The sequence below is a fragment of the Neomonachus schauinslandi genome, chromosome 9, assembly GCF_002201575.2.
Source record: "Neomonachus schauinslandi chromosome 9, ASM220157v2, whole genome shotgun sequence".
Lineage (NCBI taxonomy): Eukaryota > Metazoa > Chordata > Mammalia > Carnivora > Phocidae > Neomonachus > Neomonachus schauinslandi.
This window is the reverse complement of record NC_058411.1, coordinates 35358113-35378130: the sequence shown is the minus strand read 5'-3', so window position 1 is coordinate 35378130 and position 20018 is coordinate 35358113. Positions and strand designations below refer to the sequence as shown.

Sequence of the window (20018 nt, the reverse complement as noted above, 5' to 3'; positions counted from 1 at the left end):
CTATTCCATAAGAGTCTATCCTCGAAGTTAATGCTGTACAGAACTGAAGTAGGCACCATTAGTGTTATTTTCACAGATTCACTTCTCTTTTGGAAAAGCCTCTCTTCTAGGTTCAGGTCTTAGCCTTCCATACCAGGAAGTGTCCCACTGCAAGGCCACTGTTTGAAAATTTGAAAGCTGAGAAATAACGGTATTATACATTAACCAAGAATAAATATTTAACAGAAACTCATTCTACATTATTAGATTATATTGCTAAGTTACAGTTTCACTGTAACTTTTAAAGACTGAGTTTTTCAAGACTAAAAGAAACAATGGTGAAATTTTTCCTATAGTGACAGGTGACTGGAGAAATATTTTGGAACAAATATAAGATGGCAGTATTTATAGAGATCTTAAATAACTACTTCAAATCCAGTTTGCTCATAGGCCCTCAAATTATAGGCTGCTACTTACTTCTCTTCAGGCCAACATTACTTCCTCAAAACAATCCACAACCTTTTCTGTTGTTGTTGTTGTTGTTTAAAGATTTTATTTATTCATTTGAGACACAGAGATACAGAGAGAGAGAGAGAAAGCATGAGCAGGGAGAGAGGCAGAGGGAGAGGGAGAAGCAGGCTCCTCGCTGAGCCAGGAGCCCGATGTGGGGCTCAATCCCAGAACCCTGGGATCATGACCTGAGCCGAAGGCAGACACTTAACCATCTGAGCCACCCAGGCGCCCCTGTTGTTTTGTTTTTAATCCACATCCTTTATAAAGAATGTGTCCAGGTAGGAATTGAGAGGATTCCAGAAAATCCATAAATTTTTTCCCTGGTAATTCTGGAAAAACTTATTCTTAGTCTCTTTAGGGTAGGCCTGATTACCCAGGCACATACTTTTAGACCTCATCTTACTCATCTTTGTATCTCTAGTACAAGTATTTTCAGATGTGAGTTTGTTTCAACCTTTAGTCTCTGAAGTATTATTTAATACAGAAATATAAGAGATAGGCAGAGAATTTTCACCTTATACAGGAAAAAAATGAAATTATTAGTTCCAGTTGTTTGGTTAAATAATGTGCTTCAGACCACTTTTAATAAACACTGAGCTTATTAATCACTACTGTGTTCCAGGTACTTTTCTGGGTGCTGGGGATTAGAGGGTTTGACATATGTTAAAGCTCTTGTTTCTTCCAGACTGTGTGGAACTTTAGTCTTCGGATTTTTTTTTTTTTAAAGATTTTATTTATTTATTTGACAGAGAGAGACAGTGAGAGAGGGAACACAAGCAGGGGGAGTGGGAGAGGGAGAAGCAGGCTTCCCGCCGAGCAGGGAGCCTGATGCGGGGCTTGATCCCAGGACCCTGGGATCATGACCTGAGCCGAAGGCAGATGCTTAACGACTGAGCCACCCAGGCGCCCCTAGTCTTTGGATTTTAAAAATATTTTGAAACACCCTACTATTTATAATCTGCCAAAGAGATTTCCCTTGTTGAAAGTCAGTAGTAATTTCTATGTAAATATTAGATTAGCAAACTTTGTTTCAATTGTATGTTAATAGTCAAGCGTTAAAAATCATTGTAAAAGTACAAGAAAATTTAGAAAAATTACTGATAATCCTACCATCTAGAGATAATCAATTTTGACCCAGTTTTTGGATCCACTTTTAATATATGGAAGATTATCCTACATATAAAATAAGATACAAAAGTCTTATATCTTATTTTCCCACTTAATTATACCAGGAACTTTTCCTATGTCATTAAAAATTCGCGTACACAATGTTATGGCTACATAATAATTCATCATAGGAATGTATTATACTTTATGTTATCATTTTCTTATTGCCAGATATTTAAGCCATTTCCCTTTTATTATTGTTGTTATTATAAATAATATACCTGTATGTTCTATTATTTCCTTAGGATGAATCCCTCAAAGAGTAACGCTAAGTGGAGGGTATAATCATATTTAAGGTAAAGAAAAAATATTATCACATTGCCCTCCAGAAAGACTGTACTAATTTATATTCCCACCAGTAGGATTTACCTATTTTGCTACACCATTGCTGGCATTGATGAATATTATTTGATCATAAATTCACTAATTTGATCATTTTTAATGGGCTATGTTTTAAATGAATTACGAGTCACAATCATCAAAAAGAACAAATTTAAAAAATATATAAATAAGAAACAATATAAAAATTCCAAGAATGGTCAGTATATGACAGTGTTCTAGGGCTGCAGATGTTTATTTCATATAAAATTAAAATGCAAACACTGTCTTTTTGGGAAAAACTAAGATGCCATTTAATGTATAAAACATATAGGGGCACCTGGCTGGTTCAGTAGATACAGCATGTGACTCTTGATCTCATGATCCTGAGTTCAAGCCCCCTGTCGGGGGTAGAGTTTACTTTTAAAAAAAGTATGAAACATCAATTTACTAGGTAAAAAGAGCAGATATATATGTAATGAAATATATATAATGAAATATATATAATGAAAATGCAGATAAAATTGCTATTGTGATTTCAGAAAGCAATGTTAAAGATGAATGTGGTGGTTAGACTGCAAGATTTATTTGTAATAACTATGCATTTAGTACATAGTTATTACACAAACCTCTCCCTTCTGAAGCTGTAATTTTTTATTTTTTTAAAGATTTTTTATTTATTTATTTGAGAGAGAGAGAGAGAGAGCACATGAGAGGGGGAGGGCCAGAGGGAGAAGCAGACTCCCCACTGAGCAGGGAGCCCGATGCGGGACTCAATCCCGGAACTCCAGGATCATGACCTGAGCCGAAGGCAGTCGCTTAACCAACTGAGCCACCCAGGCGCCCTGAAGCTGTAATTTTAGTGTTTGTAAGAACTAGCATGTTTGCTTTTATGCAATCTTGCTTTGCTTGAAGTAATGCATGAGGGCTGTCTGAATACAGGAGATCTGATGAGTTTGTTTCTCACTGTTTTTCTGCTTTCACAGTTGTAGCTGAGACCCTGTCTCTAAATTACACTGTATCATCAGTTCTACAAAGAATTTGTATTGCTCTCCAGCCTGCTAATCCCTTTTCCTTTTTTAACTATATAAAAAGCAAAAATTTCCAAGAATAAAATCAAGAGATCTGTACTCACAATTTAAGACAACTTTAATAGGAACTTCTTGGTTTTATCTTTGTTTCCCTCATATTTTCTTTAAAAGGTTTCCTAGTCCAAATTTTTTGAACTTCTTTTTTTTTTTAAGTCCTTTTTTTTTTTCCCCCGAGGCTCCTGAGTGGCTCAGATGGTTAAGTGTCTGCCTTTGGCTCGGGTCATGATCCCAGGCTCCTGGGAAGGAGCCCCAGCATTGGGCTCCCTGCTCTGGGCGGGAGCCTGCTTCTCCCTCTCCCTTTACTGCTCCCCCTGCTTGTGCTCTCTCACGCTCTCTGTCAAATAAATAAATAAAATCTTAAAAAAATAAAGATTTTATTTATTTATTTGAGAGAGAGGGAGAGCATGGGTGGGAGGGGCAGAGGGAAAGGGAGAGGGAGAAGCAGGCTTCCCAATGAGCCGGGAGCCGGGACCCAGGACCATGACCTGAGCCGAGGGCAGGCGCTTTACCGACTGAGCTACTCAGTGTCCCATCTTTAGCTTCTTTCATAGAAAAAGAGATGGGAATCGTGGTTAAAGCCAATACTATTTAACCAATGAGATTAACAAATTAATAGCAAATGTGTTTTTAAAAATTAGAAATGACAGACACAACTAGATAAAAGAAACTTAAATTATTCATTGATTTTACAGGATTCTTTCAACATTACTTCTTGGACACAGATAGCTTGTGTGTTTCTTGGACAAAAACTTTTCTCCAGCACTGTCTCACACAAGTCTGACATGGGCCATACATTATTAATTATTAGCCTCCTTCAAAAGATGGTTCCCCCCTCCCATAGCCTCAGGAAAAAATCATGACACCTAAAGCTCTTAGTCGTATCCTGTCCACCTGAAGTGTCCCTCTCCTCGTTGAGACACTAATCTGTACAGAACTTGTATTTGCCTCAGCACACACTGTTCTTATCCTTGCTCACGCTACAGTCCACAGAAAGAATGCCTTTCCTCCCCTCTTCCCTGGACACTTCAGCGCCTGGCTCACGTGTGCCCTCGCTCCCAGGAAGCCTTCACCCCTGTCTGGATGTTCCCCTTCTTTGTGTTCCCACAGCACTTCTCTCAGATTACCTTTATCTTTTTATTAGAGTCTTAACCTCATAAAAACTGACCATTTTTTACGCTCACATAATAGGTACCTGTTAAAAGCTCGCTGAGTGAAAGTCTCCAGCTTTCCCCCATAATGTGAAGTGTTATCGCTGTTTTTGTCACAGCAATTTTGTTGTCGTCTTCCTGCAGGAGTCCAAATATAGGGGTTTGCTTCGACCTCCTCTCAGCTGGTGCCAGATAGTACTTCCAGACCTATTCTCATCGTCTTCTTAAACATACTAGAATGAGTTACGCTCCTTTTCATCTACCTACTCTGAGGGTTTCTGTCTTTAACGTAACTTCAGCATAGTTAAAGAAAACAATCTCTTCACTTGAGCTTAGTCATAAAACATGACTCGGTCATAAACACGAGCGCGTGAGCGCATGCTGGGGATGAGAGAATCGGGCCGGGCGTGAGCCTGGGTTATTTCACGGTGCTTCAACGAGCAGGTTTTGATTAATTTCTAGATTTTCCAGTGAAGAACTCAAAACGGGGAATAAAGCACTTGAAACGGAAAATAAGGAAAGCAGTGGAGAGAACAGGGAGACGAAATCGGGAAGCTTAAAATGGCATGACAAGCAGGGAAAATGGAGAGCGAGGTGGAGAAAGTTTAAACCCTGGGACGACGACTCGCAGTCGCTTCCCGGTCTCCACAGTTTTGCAGGCCGTCCGCGCGGCGCAGAAAAACCGCCGGCCTCTCTGGGCGCTCCCCCGGGCTCCTGTGGTCCCCACCCCACCAGGCGGTTTTTATCGAGCGCTCACACCCACAGAGACGCTGCAAAGCACGCGAAGTAAAATTCCAGGAGGCCGACGTCCCGTCCTAGGAACTTCAAAGTCATTTCTTTTTTGTCCCCGCCCGGGGGGGGGGGGAGCCGCCCTCACGCCCAGGCCACGCCAACTCCCAGTCCCTTCCGTTTGAAGGGTGCGGACGGAAGAAAAAAAGCTGGCTCTGGCCCTATTTCCTCGGCGCAGCCAACTCTGAAGGAACCGGCCCGCCCCTGCGTGCTAGGTTAGTTGGGACACTTGGCTTTGAACTGCATTTAAGGTCTTAGGAACTGAGCGAACCGCTCAGGTGGTTCCCCTCTCCGAGCTCCCCTCCCACGTCTCCTCCCTGCACCACGCCCCAGCCTTCCCTTCCCCACCCACTTGGGAGTCCGCGCTGCTCATTGGTTGCGTGTCCTGCCAATCCAGGAGACGTGGCCGAATCCCGCCTTATGAGAAGCAAAGATCCTGCTAAAGCGTTTACACCTGGCGGGAGGCGCGCGAGCCTCACGCCGCTGAGGGGCAAGAGGAGCGCGAGGTTGGGCGGTCGGAGGCAGCCGGGGAGACTTGGGGGGACCCTCATTTGCATAACGTCCGCCCCTCGCGTCTGAGCACGGGCCGGAGTCCCGCCCCTCACCCAACTAGAAATCTGTTGGGCTACGGGCGGGTCACTCCGACCCAGGCAAGCCTGTGGCGGGCGGTCCTGGGAGCGGATTGGCTCCGGGAGTTTCCAGAAGGCGGCAGGGAGGCGGCTATAAGAGCCGGGAGCCGCGCAGGGGGAGCGGGAGATCTTGTTTGCGCTCGCGGTGTCTGGTACGAGGCGACCGTTAGTTGACGCCGCAGATTTTCGGTCCTAGGTGTTGTCGCCTAACGTCGCTTGCCTTATCTTTAAGTCAGGATGTCTGCCCGCGGCCCGGCTATCGGCATCGACCTGGGCACCACCTACTCGTGCGTGGGGGTCTTCCAACATGGCAAGGTGGAGATAATCGCCAACGACCAGGGCAACCGTACCACCCCCAGCTACGTGGCCTTCACCGACACCGAGCGCCTCATCGGCGACGCCGCCAAGAACCAGGTGGCCATGAACCCCACCAACACCATCTTCGATGCCAAGAGGCTGATCGGACGGAAGTTCGAGGACGCCACAGTGCAGTCGGACATGAAACACTGGCCGTTCCGGGTGGTGAGCGAGGGAGGGAAGCCCAAGGTGCAGGTGGAGTACAAGGGAGAGATCAAGACCTTCTTCCCAGAGGAGATCTCCTCCATGGTCCTCACTAAGATGAAGGAGATCGCCGAAGCCTACCTGGGGGGCAAGGTGCAGAGCGCGGTCATCACGGTCCCGGCCTATTTCAATGACTCACAGCGCCAGGCCACCAAGGACGCGGGCACCATCACGGGCCTCAACGTGCTGCGCATCATCAACGAACCCACCGCGGCGGCCATTGCCTACGGCCTGGACAAGAAGGGCTGCGCCGGCGGCGAGAAGAATGTGCTCATCTTTGACCTGGGCGGCGGCACCTTCGACGTGTCCATCCTGACCATCGAGGACGGCATCTTTGAGGTGAAGTCCACGGCCGGGGACACCCACCTGGGCGGCGAGGACTTCGACAACCGCATGGTGAGCCACTTGGCGGAGGAGTTCAAGCGCAAGCACAAGAAGGACATTGGGCCCAACAAGCGCGCAGTGCGGCGACTGCGCACCGCCTGCGAACGAGCCAAGCGCACCTTGAGCTCGTCTACGCAGGCGAGCATCGAGATCGACTCGCTGTACGAGGGCGTAGACTTCTACACGTCCATCACCCGCGCCCGCTTCGAGGAGCTCAACGCTGACCTATTCCGCGGAACCCTGGAGCCGGTGGAGAAGGCGCTGCGTGACGCCAAGCTGGACAAGGGCCAGATCCAGGAGATCGTGCTGGTGGGCGGCTCCACCCGCATCCCCAAGATCCAGAAGCTGTTGCAGGATTTCTTCAACGGCAAGGAGCTGAACAAGAGCATCAACCCCGACGAGGCGGTGGCCTACGGAGCCGCGGTGCAGGCGGCCATCCTCATCGGGGACAAGTCAGAGAACGTGCAGGATCTGCTGCTGCTCGACGTGACCCCGTTGTCGCTGGGCATTGAGACGGCTGGCGGCGTCATGACCCCACTCATCAAGAGGAATACCACGATCCCTACCAAGCAGACGCAGACCTTCACCACCTACTCAGACAACCAGAGCAGCGTGCTGGTGCAGGTGTACGAGGGCGAACGGGCCATGACCAAGGACAATAACCTGCTGGGCAAGTTCGACCTGACCGGGATTCCCCCGGCGCCCCGCGGGGTCCCCCAGATCGAGGTCACCTTCGACATCGACGCCAATGGCATCCTCAACGTCACCGCCGCCGACAAGAGCACCGGTAAAGAAAACAAAATCACCATTACCAACGACAAGGGTCGTCTGAGCAAGGACGACATTGACCGGATGGTGCAGGAGGCAGAGCGGTACAAGTCGGAAGATGAGGCCAATCGCGACCGCGTCGCCGCCAAAAACGCGGTGGAGTCCTATACCTACAACATCAAGCAGACGGTGGAAGACGAGAAACTGAGGGGCAAGATTAGCGAGCAGGACAAAAGCAAGATCCTCGACAAGTGTCAGGAGGTGATCAACTGGCTCGACCGAAACCAAATGGCAGAGAAAGATGAGTATGAACACAAGCAGAAAGAGCTCGAAAGAGTGTGCAACCCCATCATCAGCAAACTTTACCAAGGCGGCCCTGGCGGCGGCGGCAGTTCTGGAGCCTCCGGGGGACCGACCATCGAGGAAGTGGACTAAGCTTGCACTCGAGTCAGCGTAAACCTCTTTTCCTTTCTCTCTCTCTCTTTCTTTTGTTTGTGTTTCTTTGAAATGCCTTTGTGCCAAGTATGAGATCTGTTGTTGGAAGTCTTTCCCTGGGTGTGTGCATAGGAAAGGAAGGGTGCAACATGCAACAACTTAGTTCAATTATAAAAGGTTAGTTCTGAAGTTTGATTTTTAAAACCATTATTTGAGGTTTCTCTTTAATGCGTTTTGGGTGTTTGCTGACTTGAGTATTTTTGAGTAGCTTAGTTTGTGCATGGAGGTTTGTTTGAGATGGGAAACCTGAAGTTTGCACACAAGTTCTGTGGAAGCTTGGTGACAATAAAATATATAGAAGCTTGAATTGTTTATTTTTATGTACTACTTTAAGACTAAAATGAACATTGCAGTAATGTTAAGGACAGGCACATTTTTTTGCAAACAGATGCATAAATACAGATTTAAAGTAAAGCTGAAATTGATCTCAAAATCACGGTCTTGGGAGTTTTCAATTTTCCCTTCTCATAGTTTTACCCATGTTGGTCTTTAAGATATTAGTATGAGGTGAAATGTACCTAACTCAGTCTTGTCTAATTCTCAGATGAGATTCCTGCTTTGAATTGCCAACAACTTTTCAAGGGAGAAGATCTGGGTAAACTTTCCCCCTCCTTTCAATAAACCAGACAGGTCTGCCAGAGTACCCAAACTCCTAACGCTTGGTTAAGTGAAAATCCACCTGAATATTTCAGCAAGATGCAAGCTATATTCTGGGGTTAAGTATAAAATGATTCTTTCTCTAAACTGGAGCGGGAGTTGTCCTCTGATAATAGCCTGACACAGTATGAAACAAATTGCTTTTTGGGGCATGCGGGTGCCTGAAACAAGAGCCAGCAGGGCAAACTTTAAAGCCACTTAATATTAAGAGTCCAATTTAGTCAAACTTGTTTTAACTTTAATTTTCTAGTGAAACATCTTAACTGCTGAGCTTATCCAAATTCCATTAAGGATAGGTTTTCAACAGTTAACAATTACTTGGGAGATAGAGGGAGATAATTTTTTTTTCTGATTTGAGAATCATGCTTTTGCAATACTTGCCTTAAATCACTAAAATAGATTTTCTTTTTTTTCTTTTTACTTTTTTAATATTTGTTTTAAAAGTGATTTATTTTAGGGGGGAGGGGCAAATGGAGAGGCGAGGCAAACCCAAGAAGACTGTGCTAAGCAGAGCCCGTTGTGGGATTCGATCTCATCACCCTGAGATCAGACATGAACTGAAACCAAGGGTCAGCCACTTAACCAACTGTGCCAGACAGGCGCACCAGTTTCCTTTTCTAAAAGACAAAACTGCAAGATAGTCCTGTATTTTGTAATATACAACTTGGTCCATTTTCCTATGTATCTGATTTGAAATTGTTACAGATAAGAATATTGCAACCCTGAACCATGAGAGACTATGGACTCTGAGAAACAAACAGGGTTTTAGAGGGGAGGGGGGTGGGGGGATGGGTTAGACTGGTGATGGGTATTAAGGAGGGCACGTACTGCATGGAGCACTGGGTGTTATACGAAAACAATGGATCGTGGATCACCACATCAAAAACCAATGAGGTATGGTGACTAACATAACATAATTAAAAAAAAAAAAAAAAGAATATTGCAACCCTTTGGGATCCACTGTCCTGGGCTTAAGCTTTAAAATCCACACCCTTGGGGCGCCTGGGTGGCTCAGTCGTTAAGCGTCTGCCTTCGGGTCAGGTCACGATCCCAGAGTCCTGGGATCGAGCCCCGCATCAGGCTCCCTGCTCAGCAGGAAGCCTGCTTCTCCCTCTCCCACTCCCCCTGCTTGTGTTCCCTCTCTCGCTGTGTCTCTGTTAAATAAATAAATAAAATCTTTAAAAAAATAAAAAAATAAAAAATAAAATCCACACCCTTAGGAGAAGGGGGTTCTTATTTATATTTTTTAGTGGAATGACATCTCTACTTTGTTCTGATTTATTCTCTTTAAGGGGAACTTAGGAGAAATTGAGTAAAGCTGATTGGAAAATGGCAGCCTGTTTTTACCACATACAGACATTTCAATATCTCTATTCAATGTAGCTTTGCTTCATGTTGTTCATAAGATAACAGTGCATTATAGATGCTATATTTTTAGTAGTGGACCCTTCTGTATCATGCAGAGAGATTAATTTTTGAAATAATACAAAAACTAGAGAACAAATTAGCCTAAAAATATTGAGCTTTGTAATGACCCTCTCACACAAGAGCTGACTCTTACATAACATAAGTTTTTTATTTTTTAAGCAGAGTCATTTGGGTGGGTGGGAGTGAGATAAAACGGCAGTTTTGAAGTTGTTTCAAAATTTAAAAAAGTTTTAAGGTAACTGCTTTTTACACTCTGAAAAGCTGATAACTTTTTTCAGTGCTAGTGCCACTTTGGTGGAAAGTTTTCAGCAAGGAGGCATTAAGGGTGTTTAATTAACTACAGATAGCATCACATAAATACTTGACAAACTACCTTAGTATTAACAGAATCTGGTGAATACTAGCTTTAAAGTGATGTCTAACATGAATTTTTACCATGACAATGCTCATTCTAGTAACCTTTTATTAGTCCTTTATTTGTTGAAAGCATTTATCCCTTGCTCTAACTTCAAAATGTAATGGAATCTTTCTGCAAGTGCAATTTGGTATTAGTATGACTCATTTTAGACCTTTGTTTAGAAGAGATTAGTTTCTAAAGTATCAGAAAAATGACCAGTGGTAGTCTCTTTGACTATCCTATGGCCTGGCCTTGGGTAACTTGCTATAACACGAATATCAATTTATGTAGATACTTCATTTTCTGTTATTCTGAAAAGTAATTTGTAAAACTCCTAGCCTTCTTGAGTGTTTTTAATTTAATTTTGTCTTCTCAAATTTATCTAGATCTGAATATTGTGAAGATAATGCCACCAAAGTAGCCATTCAGTGTTTCCAGGGTCAGTTGAAACTGGTAATCGGATAACTCCTGGGAACTCCTTAGCAGATGTTAGATCAGACATAGTCAAATGACAATGGAAAAAGTACTTGATATTAGGATGAGGGTAAATTACAGTTTAAGGAATAATTAGCATCACTTGAACTTGAAAGTAGTGTTACACTAGGGACTAGTGGTCTGGACTAAAGCTAATGCAATACATATAGAATGCTAAGGGGTTAAAAAGAACACTTCTCAGGATGGGCACTTAAATACTTACCTGAATGTCTAATATAGTTGTCCCTGTTTTGAGGCAATAAATCCTAAACACCTGTCAAAATAAGACCTAACAAAGTTTTCATAGTATTTGAGATGCATGAAATTTCAAAACAAGCTTACTCTAAATTTTTTATGGTATTAGTTTGATGTGTATAGTGGTAATTCATTTAACATTTGTTCATGAGGAGATATTAATGCTGTTCACATCTTTAAACTTAGCATAAACAAAGGTTATTTAATGTGTCATCTGTACAATATGTTAAGGAGACTTAACGAGAATTTCTTTATCCTATGCATTGAATGTAGTTTATAGAAGTTGTGCTGTGAGGCATGTTCCCCTTGCTTTTGAACACTGGAATTGAAGTTTTAAAGAATCTCAAATCCATACATCACAAGACAATTGCTAAGGCAATATATATGTTTAGGTTAAGGAACAACAGGCATATTTAATTGCTTCTGTATAATGTCTAAATAGAAATGAGTTTTGAAGGATTATCCTTAAGCATTACAATTAGATACAGAAAAATTGATACATTCCTTAAAAATTACAGATCTTTGGAGATAGCTCTTGGAATACTTAAGGGTATATGCAGTCCTGAAATTTAATAGGGTGATACTTAGTGTTGAAATGTCTTTACCTTAGAACAAATCAAGAAGCCATAGGGTCTTTCCTCTTTCAGTATAGGTTAGATGGAGAGTAGATGAATGGAGTTGATAATTCAAATACTGGCATTGCCATTTTCTTACATGTTAGTTTTTAAAGGTAGAATTATAATACTTTGAAAATCTGTTATGACTTTTTCATAGTATAAGCATACATTATATTCAGTTAATGTCTTGGGCCTAAAATCTGAGACCAGCAACTTAGTTTTATGTTAAGATGCTCTTAGTTATATGAACTTAAGAAGTTTCTATTACTTAGGCAAAAAAAAAAAAAAAATCTTTCTCACACAGGACACTTGAAGTTGTTAAATATTTAGATAGTACCGTTATCCCTACTTTATAACATCATGAATTGTTTTTTAAAGGGAAAGTTATATTTCCATTTTAGATTATGAGATTCTGATATCACTAAAAAAATCTAACTGGTAAAAAAAAATCTAACCTAAGAAATGAATAGTTCACTTTTTTTTTTAAGATTTTTTTTTTTTTTAATTTATTTACTTGACAGAGAGGGCACAAGCAGGGGGCGCGGCAGGGAGAGGGAGAGGGAAAAGCAGACTCCCTGCTGAGCAGGGAGCCTGATGTGGACTCGATCCCAGGACCCTGGATCATGACCCGAGCTGGAGGCGGATGCCCAACTGACTGAGCCACCCAGGTGCCCCAACAGTATTGGTCACTTTTTAAATAAATAATGATTTAGAGCCATAAAAACAATCTTTTATTCCCTTTTTTGTTAGGGTCTGGTAATACAGAAGTATAAGATGGCCCCTTCAGAGTTATCCAAGTTCTCCTATAAATATTTATGTCCCTCTAGCGCAGGTGAAATAACTTGTCATGTAACTTTTATGTAGATCATTGTTTTCAGGTCTCACCTCTTATTTTTTACCTTAGTTTTGTACATTAGACAGCCTGAAGTTAAACTATGGTGAAGTATAAAAGATCTTTGGTTTTCTATTAGCATTTCTTCACTCACTGGGATAAACTGAAGAAGTTGAAGTGTGGTCTTCCTGACATTGGTGGTGAGGTGAACGGATTCTATCTGGAGTCCTTGGTCTTTCTCAGGCCTTTGTGGAGCGTTAACTCATAATTTCTCCCTGTCCTCCCCACCCCAAGTTATATACATTGTTAGGTGAAAAACTCTTGGTGACTGAAATATTCTTAACTCCTATTTCAAGTGAGTAATCTCATATAATGAGCCAATCCTGAGGCCACGGCCTCAAAGCCCCACTGCCAGTGTATAGGTGGGTTTCCATATTATCTGAACAGCAGTGGACTGAGTGGAACATGAATCCAGCTGATTAGTTTTATACTAATTATGTGTTACCCAGTAGTGAGACTGGGGGTGGGGGTGGGGGCTGGGGCAGTAAGGGGAAGCAGTGGGATGCCAATTGTCATATGTTTAAAATTGATGGGAATATAAATAGTTACTATTTACTGAGCATCTCTTAACCTAATTAAACTGGGGATAAAACAGGCAGAATATATTAGGCATTCTCAATTGGTATCTAGCATTGCTGACATCAGTGTTGGAAGGAAAAATATCAACAAAAGTCAGTTGCAAGAAGGAATTCGAAGACAGGATTTAAAAAGTGAAAAGCATAAATGTAAAAATATTATTGAATACTCACACAAAACAAGTTTCTTTGCTTTAAGCAACACTAATTTTGAGTAGGGTGGTGCTTTACACACATTACTCCTTTAAAAACCTCATAACCCCTGACTTGGGTATCTTCAGGAGGATGAGTTGTCTTGCCCTGGGTAGCACATCTAGTTATGCAGCAGAACCAAGTTACAAAAACCTTATTTCCACGCATCCTCCCCTAAACCTCCACCAACCCCCCCCCCATCGACCTAATCCGGACCTGGATTTGAAATTAATTTAGTGCTATTAAATTTTGGGACAAAAGGATCTTCCCTATGGAATTGAATCTTGTTACTCCAATTAAGAACAAAAAACATCTAAGTGGTTTACTTCACGGTTGGAAGGCCATGAAGAATTGACTTGTACAGAACTAACCCCCGGGCAGCTTTACTCCGCGTACGCCTATAAGCCACCAGAGGTAGCCAGAAAGTGGACGGAGCCCCGCGGGAACGGGAACCCGGCCGAGGCGTGCCACGCCCGGGCTGGGCAGCGCCGCCGTTCGCCAGCCCGCCGGCGCAGTCGGCGCAGCCCGCGGCGGAAGCAGGGTCCCCGGCCCCCCCCGCGGCGGCTCGCGGGCCGCGGTTGCCCGCGCCGGCGGGCAGCTGCCTGGGCGACCATGTTTGGCGGGCTGCGAGAGGACAGGCATCCGGTACCGGAGTTTTATTCCCGGAGAAGGCGGTGGGACGGGCAGGCCGCTTCCCTGCCGGAGGTAAGTGCAGCTTTGGTCGCCCCCACCCCCGAGGCCGCAGCAGGCCTGCCCTGCCGCCCCCTCTCTGACCCCGCGGCTCCCGGGGCGGCTCCCCCTGCCGCGGCCCTGCCCTCAGCCCCGGGCGAGCGGCTCTCCGAGAGACGTGGCCCTATTTGCCTACAAAACCAAGACTAGAGAGGTGTACTCGGCCAAAGGTCAGAATTGAATTCTGGCTTCCTACCCAGATATTTAGATGTTTCTGAAAGTTCCTCCTCAGCATCTCTAATTTGGTTGGTTGCAAAATAAATAGCCCTCCTGCGCAGAAAGCAGTCCTGCTCCGGGCGCGATCCCCGGGAAGGAAAGGCAGGTGGCTTGGTAGCTACCACTACTGAAAAGGTATGCTTGTCCTTTGCCTCCTTCCCCTGAAGGGGGGGGTCGGTGTTAGAGCACGCTCCCTGTTTTGAATGTCTTATCTCCTCTCCTCCGCTGAGGCTCCCCTGGGCATCAGTTTATTGTGGTCTGAGTCCCAATTCATAAATTGCTCTGATGAGCCTCGGGACAGTAGTGCAGACTAAGTGAAATGTCCTTCCTTCCCTTCCTTTTCTTCCTCCCCCTCTCCCTCCCTCTCTTCCTTCTTTTCTACTGAAACTACACCTGAACACAAAAATGATAAAATCCTGGCTTCAGTTAAAACAAAACAAAACAAAACCCCACAACACAACATTTGAAGATTCTACATCTTTACTGAATAAAGAGCAACAAGTGGCAATTGTTAAAAGTTCATTGTGAGATGTGTATTGTAAATTGAATTTTTAATATTTGCTGCAATCATTTCATTTTACAGCAGTTGGGATTGCGATTGGGGATGTGGTACTGGAAGGATGAAACCAGAACTCTTGAATTCAGAAGGTAAATTTTATTAAAACTTTATTTTAGCTTTTATAAAAATTACATGTGCTTGGGGTAAAAAAAAAAATCAAGCGACATACAAGAGTATAGCAAGCAAAATAAATATCTGCTGAAATCCCACCATCTAGAGAAAACCATTTTGGTGAGCGGCCTTCCAGATACCACTTTCTGATAACATTTATCAGCTGCTTCCTATGTAGCAGACACTGTGCTAATCAGTTTGCCAACCCTTTGAAAAAGCTGCGTGTTCATCCACTTACAGATGAAGAAACTAAACTCAAAGGGTTAAGCAATTTAAAGAAAACTAAGTGACTTAGCCAAATAACACAGCTCACAGGTGACTAAGATGATTGAAATCTAGGTCTTTTTGGCTCAGACTCCATATATTTTTTTTAAGACTTTATTTATTTGAGAGAGAGCACGGAGCAGTGGGAAGGGGCAGAAGGAGAGGGAGAAGCAGACTCTGTGCTGAGCAGGGAGCCGAATGCGGGGCTTGATCCCAGGACCCTGACCCTGGGATCATGACATGAGTCGAAGGCAAATGCTTAACGGGCTGAGCCACCCAGGTGCCCCCAGAGTCCATATTCTTAACTACTTTATAAAATTGCCTCTTTGAGTTACAGAAATACAGTTTTACATGAATGAGGCTGTATTTTACTTGCTGCATAATAGACAGTTCTCCAAGGTAAAATTACTAAATTAGAAAAAAACGATTTTAATCTCCATTGAGAAAATACTGACTCTATTAAAAGTGCATAACTTGGGTCACCTGGGTGGCTCAGTCTGTTGAGAGGGGTCGGTGTTAGAGCACGTTTCCCTGTTTTGAGGCTCAGGTCATGATCCCAGGGTCCTGGGATCAAGCGCCGCATCGAGCCCTGCATCGGGCCCCCTGCTCCTCAGAGAGCCTGCTTCTCCCTCTCCTCCCCGCTTGTGCTCTCTGTTGCTATCTCTGTCTCTCTCAAATAAATAAATAAAATCTCAAAAAAATTAATAAAAAGTGCATAACTAAACAAACAGTACTAGCCGCTATCTGCTGTGTACCTGTTATGTGCCAGACATTTGCATGTTTTCTGATTCTTAAACAGCCATGGAAAGTGAGAATTAATACCTCCATTTTCTTTTATTTATTTTTTTAAAGATTTTTTTTTTTTAATTTATTCATTTGAGACACAGAGATACAGAGAGAGAGAGAATGAGCAGGGGGAGAGGCAGAGGGAGAGGGAGAAGCAGGCTCTCTGCTGAGCAGGGAGCCCGATGCAGGACTCGAGCCCAGGACCCTGGGATCATGACCTGAGCCGAAGGCAGACACTTAACCATCTGAGCCACCCGGGCGCCCATTTTATAGATGAAGAAACAAGGCTCAGGGAGATTAAGCAACTGACCCAAAGTCATACAGTCAGTAAGTAGCAAAACTGACATTTTGAACCAGGGTTTGTCTGTTGCCAAAGCCCTTCCCACCATATACACTGTCTCCCTCCTTTAGACTGTAAGTCCCTCAGTGGCAGGAGCTGTCTTACTCATGTTTGTGTCCCTAGGATATGTCTACAGAACTTCACAGAGTACACCCTCACCAGGTGTTTATTGAATATTTCCGTAAACCAACTAGATTCAAGTAGAGGAAGGCCAGAGGCAGGGGACCAGTTAAAAAGCTAGTTATGGGAGGAACACAGATGGCTGTAGGGGTACAGAACCGTGAGTCGGCTTGAAGTCTTGTAGTAGGAGGAACAGAGAAGGGTGCAGGACTGTGAAATACTTCAGAGTTGGAACTGACAGGATTTTGGGTAGAATTGATAAGATGTGAAGGGAGAGGGAGAAGAGAGGCTCACGCCGATTCCCAGTGTCAGGCTTGGGTGATTGCGTAGCTGGGACTGCCCTTCACCTATATACAGAATAACAGACAAAACTGGTGATGTGCTTGAGGTTACTGTGACATATTCACAATGGTCTCTTAGGCCGTTGGATAAATGGGCCTGGAGATCAGGAAAGGCTAAGCAAATGTACTTTATAGTTACATTATAAATATAATGATATTTGATGTCCAACAGTTTAAAGGCTAAGCATTATTTTAGAGTCAAAATCAAAAGTTTACATTTCATAGAATATTTGTTTCAATATTTCTGAGTTGTTTGTCATTTCCAAAGTGGTGATTGATTTCAGTTTTTTGTTTGTAGATGTGTCGCAGAAAATTCTGTCGTGTAGCTCCTGAAATATCACACTCAGTGAGTGTGAGATCGACAGTGAGAAAGAAAGAGCTTTGGGGGCGCCTGGGTGGCTCAGTTGGTTAAGCGACTGCCTTCGGCTCAGGTCATGATCCTGGAGTCCCTGGATCGAGTCCCGCATCGGGCTCCCTGCTCGGCGGGGAGCCTGCTTCTCCCTCTGACCCTCCCCCCTCTCATGTGCTCTCTCTCTCTCATTCTCTCTGTCTCAAATAAAAAAAAAAAAAAAATCTTAAAAAAAAAAGAAAGAGCTTTGGGATTAGACAGCCAAGATAAACACAGGAGTCAAAGTACAAGTTAAATGCATGTTAAAATACCAGAAAATGTGGATATAAATTTTAAGTGCCAACATTTTCATTTTTCAGTCTTCATGTATATTTAAAGGCCATCTCAATCCTCTCTCTCTCTCTCTCTCTCTCTTTGAGAGAGAGAGAAAGAAAGCAGGCATGCGTGGGGGTGGGCGGAGAGGGAGAGAATCTCAAGCAGGCTCCATGTCCAGCACAGAGCCGAGCAGGGCTCGATCTCACAACGCTGAGATCATGACCTGAGCTGAAATGAAGAGTTGGATGCTTAACCAACTGAGCCACCCAGGTGCCTCTCAATCCTCTCTTCCTATGGTGAAAGTTGGACCATACTTTTCACTTACTGACCTTTGTAAATGAAATTAATTTGCAGTATATTTCAAACTAATTTTCAGTGCTAATTTAATGGTAACCCACCTAAGTGTCACTGTTTCCTGTATGCGCCTACTAATAAATTCACAGATTATCAATTTCACACTGACTTTCTTACTCATAAAATATTCATATTCATAAACTAGTTTCTTTTGGTTTATTACCAAATTATTCTTTAAAAAATGGCTTGATTGATTTCCACTAATTTTGGAGAATATATGTATGATGGTGTGATTTAAAATGTAGATTATATGACATAATGTTGAAAGGCCAGACACAAAAATGTAAATCTATAATTCCATTTATATAAAAGTTTAAAATAACAGGCAAAAAAAGAACTGTGATGATAGAGGTCAGAATAGTGGTTACCTTCGGGACATTATCAACTGACAGGGGGTGGGGAAATGTATAAGAGAACCTTCCAAGGTGCTGGAAGTGGACTATATATCGATCTGGGTGGTGGTTACATGGGTATATACATAGTAAAAAATTCATCAAGCTGTCCACTTAAGATTTATGTACTTTACTACATGTTAAATTATACCACAATTTTTTTTAAGGTTTTATTTATTTATTGACAGAGACACAGCGAGAGAGGGAACACAAGCAGGGGGAGTGGGAGAGGGAGAAGGAGGCTTCCCGCTGAGCAGGGAGCCGGATGTGGGGCTCGATCCCAGGACCCTGGGATCATGACCTGAGCTGAAGGCAGATGCCTAACAGTTGAACCACCCAGGCGCCCCTATACCACAGTTTTAAAAAGCAAAAAACCAAACCAAACCAAAACAACACACGAAGTCCAGACTGTGGAGTACACAAAATGGGAGCAGTTAGGAGAGAGAGGGAAAAGAATGCCATGAGGAGTAGATGGGTGACCGCTGTTTTGTGGTGGAGCTGCTCTATGTTTCAGTAACTCAGCATGGCAAATCTCAGCGTATCAGGATTCCCTTGGGACTCCAGCTGCTAAGGACAATCCTAAGGAAGAGGAAAGCAGACCTTTGTATGTTTTAGGCCAGAGTTAGTGTTTGGATTTGATGGAAGTGCAGGTACTGATTCGCTTTTAGAGTCTAAGCATATCCCATCACAAATTAAAATGTGAGAGGACTCATGAGCCGGAACATGCTCTTTTTTTTTCCTGAAACTGTGTTTCAGAGACTTATGTCACCCCAGTTACTGGTGATGGTACAGGGCAGAGGCAGGGGAGGCTAAGAGGAGCCGGTGGTAGGGGTGGGAGCAGTGGAGGCAGAGGGAAGGCCTGTTCAGTCACTGCACTCAGACCTGGTTCTGTTTAGTATGCTCCATCAACCTTGACTGAGCATGTATAGTAGGCAGATGTATCATTTGGTAAGTCTGCAGAAAGAGCTGAACCTTCACTATAAAATTGTCAGTTATCGACAAAGGCTCCTAGGTTGAAGCAGTTTCAGGAGGCCAGTAAGGTGGAAATCAGATAACAGTAGTTTGAAGAGAACATCTGAGATAAATTTCAAGAACCTAGCAAAAATAGAGTACTCTTATTGGTGACTTTATCTGTGAAGAAAGAAAGAGATAGTAGGCTTTTGGGGATCCAGTGCTAAGGGAAGGGGATTTTTGTTGGTTTTGTTTTCAAGGTAGGAAAATCTCAAGTTTGTTTTGGGGAAAAAAAGAAATGCAACAGAAGAGAAGGAGTGGGGAATGGGGTCAAGAGCACAGAAAAGATAGCAGCGCCTTCCCACTGAGTACGGTGGAAGGGAGGTGACACAGACAGGAGGACTGGGACAGTTTGAAGGGGTGGTTGGGTATCTATGCTGCCCTTCTTACTGAAAATAAACCAGACCCTTCCAGGCTCCTGTTAGAAGGGGAATCTCTTGGTAGCAGTGCTATGACCCTAACTCTTTCCCCTGAGATTGCTGCTCTCCTTAGGGCCCATTCATTAGTTACAATCACCACTGCCACCACTGGGCTAGGGCCAGGGCTGAGGAAAACTGCATTCAGCCAAGTACCTTGACCCAGTCCCCAAATAGGGCCATTTTCTGAAACCCAGGGGAGGTGGGGGCAGGGAAGGCTTCCCAGGGGAGGTGATATCTAAGCCAAGACCTGAAGAGGAGTAAGGGATTGGCAAGGCAAAGGGAGATTTGGTTGGGGAGGAAGAGAGTGCATTCCAGGCAGAAGGCCCAGCATGTGCAAAGGCCCAGTCCTGAGAGGGCCCAGGGCATATTTGAGACTGCAGGTA

At 43.8% G+C, this 20018-nt stretch overlaps 2 protein-coding genes across 2 annotated transcripts in view; both read left to right on the top strand.

The window, feature by feature from the left end:
* The first annotated feature begins 5768 nt into the window (after positions 1-5768).
* On the top strand, positions 5769-8955 carry HSPA2 (heat shock protein family A (Hsp70) member 2). The gene is made up of 2 exons (XM_021701309.1): positions 5769-7794; positions 8387-8955. Exon 1 carries the CDS (start codon positions 5872-5874, stop codon positions 7780-7782), a length of 1911 nt encoding a protein of 636 aa, XP_021556984.1. The 5' UTR covers positions 5769-5871; the 3' UTR covers positions 7783-7794; positions 8387-8955.
* A 4986-nt stretch (positions 8956-13941) lies between these two features.
* PPP1R36 (protein phosphatase 1 regulatory subunit 36) overlaps positions 13942-20018 on the top strand; it is a 29179-nt gene continuing 23102 nt past the window's right edge. The window contains 3 exon segments of the mRNA XM_021701501.2: positions 13942-14034; positions 14858-14922; positions 17094-17141. Of these exon segments, the coding sequence (XP_021557176.1) occupies positions 13942-14034; positions 14858-14922; positions 17094-17141 (206 nt within the window).

What these genes read in the sequence shown, in the direction of transcription:
- HSPA2 (XM_021701309.1), top strand. Translation starts at nt 5,872, where the DNA reads ATGTCTGCCCGCGGCCCGGCTATCGGCATCGACCTGGGCACCACCTAC.